Genomic DNA, 6398 nt, shown 5'->3' on the forward strand with positions numbered 1-6398 from the left:
ACTCTTCCCTAGACTACAGCTGATCTCTGAGCTGAAACTATCCCTTTAATCAATGCTCTCGTCTGGACTACGGTGGACTGATGCTAGCGTAGCAGTCTTCCTGTAAACCATGTGATCCACCAAGCCCATTTCAGTCGACTTCAGGAGGTTCGTTTTTGGACACATACCTGGAAACATCTGCTCATCTCCAGACTTTTAATTCAGACAAGGCCTTGATTCAGCCCATCTGCTTCCAGTCATCCAGACAAGGCCTTGATTTGGGAAGCTCATACAGTATCTTCATCTAGATGAAGAAGCGTCTTTCAGAGAAGAGCACAGAAGGTGTATTAGCTTTGACCTTGTCCTGAAACAGTGTCCATATCACTACACACTAATTCAGCCGCTCAGCCATACTGTCCCCGCCTCACTGAGAGACTACAGCATGTAGGAGTCAGCAGGAGCCCCGTCCAGTATGCTAGCAATACAGCAGTGTGTTGTGTGTATTCATGTTGGTAGATGTAGAGTGGTCTTCGTAGCCGTGTTCCTCAGCCGGGTCCATTACAACGCATAGTACCAGGAAGCTCCTACAGGAGGAACCTCAACGGTGGGGTGGTTAGCCTCTGAAGAACTGTAGCATTCAGATAATGGACTATATTGCCGATATTTTCAACAGCTGGACACGTCGGCCGACTGTATGATTCTCTACACAATATACTTATATATACATATACTGCCTGTCCACCACTAGATTTAACTTAGCAAATAGATAAGAGCTTCCCATTGGATAATTGTAGCCTTAAGCCACTTGCTAGTGAGGCTAACCGGCAGAAACGGCTTTAGTTGCTAAGGACAGAGATTTATGGTACAGAGGTAGATCTACTTCACTACTGTACTAAAGTACTAAAATACTGTATCTGTATCTACTGGAGTATTATATACTTTTTTACTTCACTACATATTTTAGTGTTTACATTGTTTATGTGCTGCATCGTTACTCGTTACAATTATAACAAACCATTTCAAACCCACATCATCACCTCCAGAGCACTAGATGGCGCTGTCACCGGGTTTGATGAAGCCGCCTCAGCATTGTACAGAAAATGTTGAGTACCTGAGTGCCACTCAAGTCACTTTTACTCAAGTCTGGGTCTCTAGTGCTTTATACGTGTCTGGTTTAGCCTGCTACATTATTTAGCATTAGACTATTGGCCAACGTTAGCCTGACATAAGCCAATGAATGTGGAAGACCCTTATTCATGGATGGGAGACCCGAGTTCCCTTCCTAGCTGAAGGCTACACCAATGAAACTGGGAAGTGAGCCTCCAAAATGTCTTCAAACCTGCTATGGTCAGGTCTTCTTGCTAACGTCCTGTTAGTGATCATGATGGACTACAGCTGGTAGCTTCTCAACGCCCACATTACCAGCCCTGAGTGGACTGACCAACACACAGTACAACGGGAAAGGTCAAGGAGGTCAGTGCAGATCTGAGGAGGACGACTGTAGTAGACGTGTGCTGCTGAAGAGTGTCTCTACATGCACCAGCTGCATCTCCTACAGACAGCAGCTGAGACAGTACGCCACCTACTGGTCAACAGTAAGTATTACAGAGGGAGAAGATCTTACAGAGTGAAGCGATGATGTAAAGCTCTCTCTTACAATTTAAAAATAGGATCAAATTGATTGATTGATTGATGTTATTGAGCATTGTTACATCGTTCGTTTGATCTCCTGTTTTATTTTCTCAGCAAAGACAAATCATCTCATAAAAGCATCTTCCTGTTTTAACTGCAGGTGAACAGAGGACACGCGGACACTGGGCGGAACTCGCCATGGCAACCGAGCAGCTCTTTCTATTGATGACATCACAATGGTGGAGCTCCCTGTCACAGTCTTCCGAGCTCGGAACTCCTTCACTTCTTCTCAGGACACCGAGGAAGAGACAAGCTGTTCGACTTGGTCCTGACGTTTGTCTTAGCGATTGACTTAGCAGCAGTCGTAGCGGTTCACTTAGCAACAGTTTAGTGAACGTCTTAGTGGTAGTCTTAGCGACAGTCTTAGTGATTGTCTTAGTGACAGTTTTAGTCTCACTGACTGGCTTAGCGATTTAGTGACTACCGTAGTTATTGGCTTGGTCACAGCCTTAGCTATTAGCTTAGTCATAGTCTTAGAGACTAAACTGGTGATTGTCCTAGCGACAGTCTCACTGATTGGCTTAGCGACTTAGTGACTGGTGTAGTTTTTGGCTTAGTCACAGTCTTAGCTACTACCTTAATCATAGTCTTAGAGACTAACTTAGTGATTGTCTTAGAGACAGTCTTAGGGATTGTCCTAGTCACTGGCTTAGTGACAGTTTTAGCTGTTGGCTTAGCATTAGACTTAGCCACTGGATTAGCTTATAGTATTAGTGACTAGCTTAGCAATAGCGTTAGAGACAGTCTTAGCTATTGGCTTAGTCACATTCTTAGCTGTTGGCTTAGCGACAGTATTAGCAACTGGCTTAGCCACAGTGTTAGTTATTGTCTTAGCTGTAGGGAATTGCAGGTTCTTCATCCAGCAGTAGATGATGGAGCAGGAGTCTACAGCTACAGGTCATTCATACAGTTCTGCTGGAATCTGATCTTACAGATCCACACTTTGTTGCTTTGATTAGATTTTAGATTTAGGTCTCGGGATCCATGTTTACTCTCTGTGATGTGAACTGGAATAAGCTCTGTTAGGAGCTTCATTAAGAGCTAAGAGAATTGTAGGCACTACCTACTCCATTCTAGACGTCAGTCTGTACAGACTCCAACCCTTATGTCCTGTATTTAGATGTTGGGCGGCGAAAGAGGAAAAGAAAGGAGGAGGGCAGCCAGAGGTTCTCACAGAGAACAACCGAGGTTGCCAGAAGTAAAAGCCCAGTAAGAAAGAGAAGGAAAGGAGAAGTTAGCCAGCCCAAGATAATGACCAGAAGACAGCGGAGCGACATCAAGCCAGGTTAGCTCATTGGCCAGACCACTGCACACAAGGAAGTGGTCCAGTATTTAGTGCAATAGCCTGTGCTGCTAATAGATAGACTCCTGAGAGATGATGGGGAGAGAGCTGATGTTCAGCTTCAACACTGTTTGTTTTCCACAGACACTTTTGCCTCTCTCTACGTCACTGGAGAGAAACTGGGAGAAGGAGGCTTCGGCGCCGTCTTCGAGGGAACCCGGGTTTCCGACGGCCTACAGGTTCTCAAATCACCCCTCCAGAACTTCATTATCTCATCTGTTCCCTTTTCAGTCCTCATAACATTCACACCTCGTCTCCTCTCTGTCTGCAGGTGGCCGTTAAATTCGTCACCAAGCGGGACGACGATGAATACGTCCAATGCGTAAGTGCACCTGGAAGCCAGGTTTTACTGTCCGATCACACATCACGCTCCCAGACTTCACTGCACTCACCTTTCCACCAACCTTGCCCTGCGTTTCTGTTCTTCCAGCCTGTTCAGCTCAAGACCGTGCCCATGGAGGTGGCTCTAATGAACAGGATGAGCCAGCCACCCACCAGCAATGTGGTGAAGCTCATCGAGTGGTTCGATGAGCCTGAGCGCTACATCCTGGTCCTGGAGCGCCCAGATCCTTGCCAGGACTTGCAGTCCTTGATCGACCAGTGGGGAGGTTCGGTCAGTGAAGAGATAGCCAGGGACATCATGCTCCAGACGGTGGAGGCAGCAAGAACGTGCCAGAAGCGAGGTGTCCTGCACAGAGACATCAAACTGGAGAACTTCCTGATCAACACAGACACCTCAGAGATCAAGTTGATCGACTTCGGCTGCGGGGACTGGGTCAAGAAAGGCGGATACCGTGAATTTGCAGGTAAACTGGAGTCTAGGGACGAAATTCACACGTTACCTTAGAAACATGAGCCTGAGAGGACCCATGTGTCCCTCTCATGGCCACTTCACTGGAAAGGTAACGAGCTGGACGCTCTTCTTCTTTTATGTTCTCAGGCACCTTTCAGTACTGCCCCCCAGAGTTCTTTCTAAAGGGGAGGTACCACGCCAGTCCTGCGACAGTCTGGTCTCTAGGAGTCCTGCTGTTCAGGCTGGTTAGTGGACACCTTCCCTTTACAGACGAGCAGGAAATCGTGGAGGGGCTTCTGAGCTTCAAGGACCACCTATCCAATGGTGAGATATCTGAGAGCCTCCTCGAGAGACTCTTAGAAGTTCAGGACGACGTGTTCTGCACGGTCGTCTTTCTGAAATGTACTTAAGTATCTCTCTCACATCCAATCCAATCCCGTCCCTCTGCACAGAATGCTGCAATCTGATTAGGAGGTGTCTGCAGCGCAACCCATCCCAGAGGCCCAAAGTGAAGCAGATCCTGAAGCACGACTGGTTCCAGTGCAGCGTTCCTACCGAGGATCAGGTTAGCCATGGAAAATGAGAACGACTGCTTAGAGAAGAAACAGTAGAAGCTAAAATATCTAGAGTTGTGATCGAGGAGGCGAAGGAAAGAAAAACTACTAGAAATGAAGAGGAAGATCTGAATTCTCAGCATTTCTGATCCTTAGACGTGCTTCCGTCTCCAATGCGTATCTCCTGGGTTGTGTTTCAGGTCCTGAGAACAGAGCAGCCTTCAGAGCAGAGGAGACAAACCGTCTGAAGTTGGCCCGTTTCATCAACAGGTAAAAATGGGTATAAGGAGCTCCAGCGTTGAGCTGTGGAGCTGTGGAGCTGTGCTTTATGGAATGATGGTGCTCCATCCACTAAGTCTGGGATGAGTTGGGGATGAGGTGAGTTGGTGATAATCCTGAGCTGACTAACGCTCTCGTCACTGAATGCAATCAAATTCTCACAGCAGTGCTCCTCCAAATTTTAGTAGAAAGGCGTCTTCCCTGGCAGTAGAGAGAGTTACCCCAACAAAAGCAGGATCAACTCTTTTAAATGCCGTTAATTTTGGAAGAAGCAGTGAATGAACAGGTGTCCCAATACTTTTGTCAATATAGTGTAGAGTCCCTAAAGTCTTTACAGGAAGCCCCAGCAGTGTGTGTAGCTGGGAATGGGTACACTTGACGTGCTTTGTCTTGCTTAAGGAAATTCCCATGTAAGGCTGGGAACTGTTTACCCTCGTCTTAATGACGACGACTCCGTCTGATAAATGATGAGAGTGAACGGCGGATTCTGGAAGGTGGGAAAGTTCACCACTGGTTTAATCTGCTGCTGTCTTAGAGGCCTGACACCAGTGTTTGTGGAAATGGGGGTCAGCAGAGCTCCGAGAGGGGGGGCGGGACAGAGGGGCAGTTCACCCTTACAGTGAAGATGACCTCATTCCCTTTAAGCGCTAAGCGCTCCCCACTTCTCGTAGAGCTTAGAAGCCTTTTTTTGGACAGAAGCACCAAACAGTGTATGAACCAAAAGCCTGTGAAGCGGTTAGCCTTTAGCTCACTGCTGCGCTGAGTAGAAGCTGCTGCTGCTGCTGTGTTGATTGTGTGTGTTTCAGGATTCCTCCTTTCCTCCATCCTTGGTTGCCTGGTTCCTCCAGAACTCATCCCTAGGTCATGCCATCTGCCAACTCCCGCCCCTTCTAGCCTCGACTCTGCCCCATCACTTTTTCCTCACTCCATGCCTTCACCTTCCCCTCTGGCCACACCTCGGACCGCTGCTTGAACCTTTGCACGTCTTCTGCCCTTAATCTGCGGACCCTCCTAGGCGTAGAGCTTGTTCCCCGAGCTCCGTCGCTCCCTCTCGCTGCAGTACCTCAGTTCCCTCGACCGTAGTCCATGCGCCCCTCCACTGTCAGTGCCTGGAGTAGAAGCCTCTGGACTGGCTCCTCCATTCTGCACGACTCCCCAGGTGCGTCGTCTTGCTGACCCGTCGCAGGATCGGCTGACCCTCCCTCGGCTTTCTCAGCTTTCCGTTATTCTGCTGTCTTCTAGCAGCCGGTCTCCACATTACGTCCGTCGTTAGTAAGAAGTACGTGTAGAAGTAAGGAAGGACTAAGAAGTACTTTTCCACAATCCGGCGTCAACCAGAGGAGGATGGGTTCCCCTACTGAGCCTGGGTTCCTCTCAAGGTTTCTTCCTGGCTTCTCAGGGAGTTTTTCCTTGCCACCGTTGCCCTCGGCTTGCTCCTTAGGGGTCTAGGCCCGGATTCTAGCCTTATTCACTAGCGACACAACGGGCTAAATTCAATGGAGTATTTAATCGGACGTCCGTCTTACTTATCTGACCTCCATACTTTAAATCAACCGCCCCCCTTACAGCCCCCTCTCATATTATCAGAAGCTGATGGCATGGTCTGAACTAACAGACTTATCCTCTGACCAATCTGACCTCCTATAAATTCCAGCTCCGTCCTTCTCCCACCAAGCAGAAGCCACCTGAGCTCCAGCCCAGAGTTCTCAGAGTTCTCCCCCTTCCCTTACAGTCTCCTCCCATATGATCAGAAGCTGAT

At 48.2% G+C, this 6398-nt stretch overlaps 1 protein-coding gene across 1 annotated transcript; it reads left to right on the forward strand.

Moving 5' to 3' along the window:
- Positions 1-1847: 1847 nt before the first annotated feature.
- On the forward strand, positions 1848-4608 carry LOC140546328 (serine/threonine-protein kinase pim-2-like). The gene is made up of 8 exons (XM_072669516.1): positions 1848-1926; positions 2792-2956; positions 3098-3192; positions 3285-3335; positions 3444-3819; positions 3954-4130; positions 4259-4371; positions 4561-4608. Exons 1-8 carry the CDS (start codon positions 1848-1850, stop codon positions 4606-4608), a joined length of 1104 nt encoding a protein of 367 aa, XP_072525617.1.
- The last annotated feature ends 1790 nt before the right edge of the window (positions 4609-6398 follow it).

This window comes from Salminus brasiliensis, chromosome 24, assembly GCF_030463535.1.
Source record: "Salminus brasiliensis chromosome 24, fSalBra1.hap2, whole genome shotgun sequence".
NCBI lineage: Eukaryota > Metazoa > Chordata > Actinopteri > Characiformes > Bryconidae > Salminus > Salminus brasiliensis.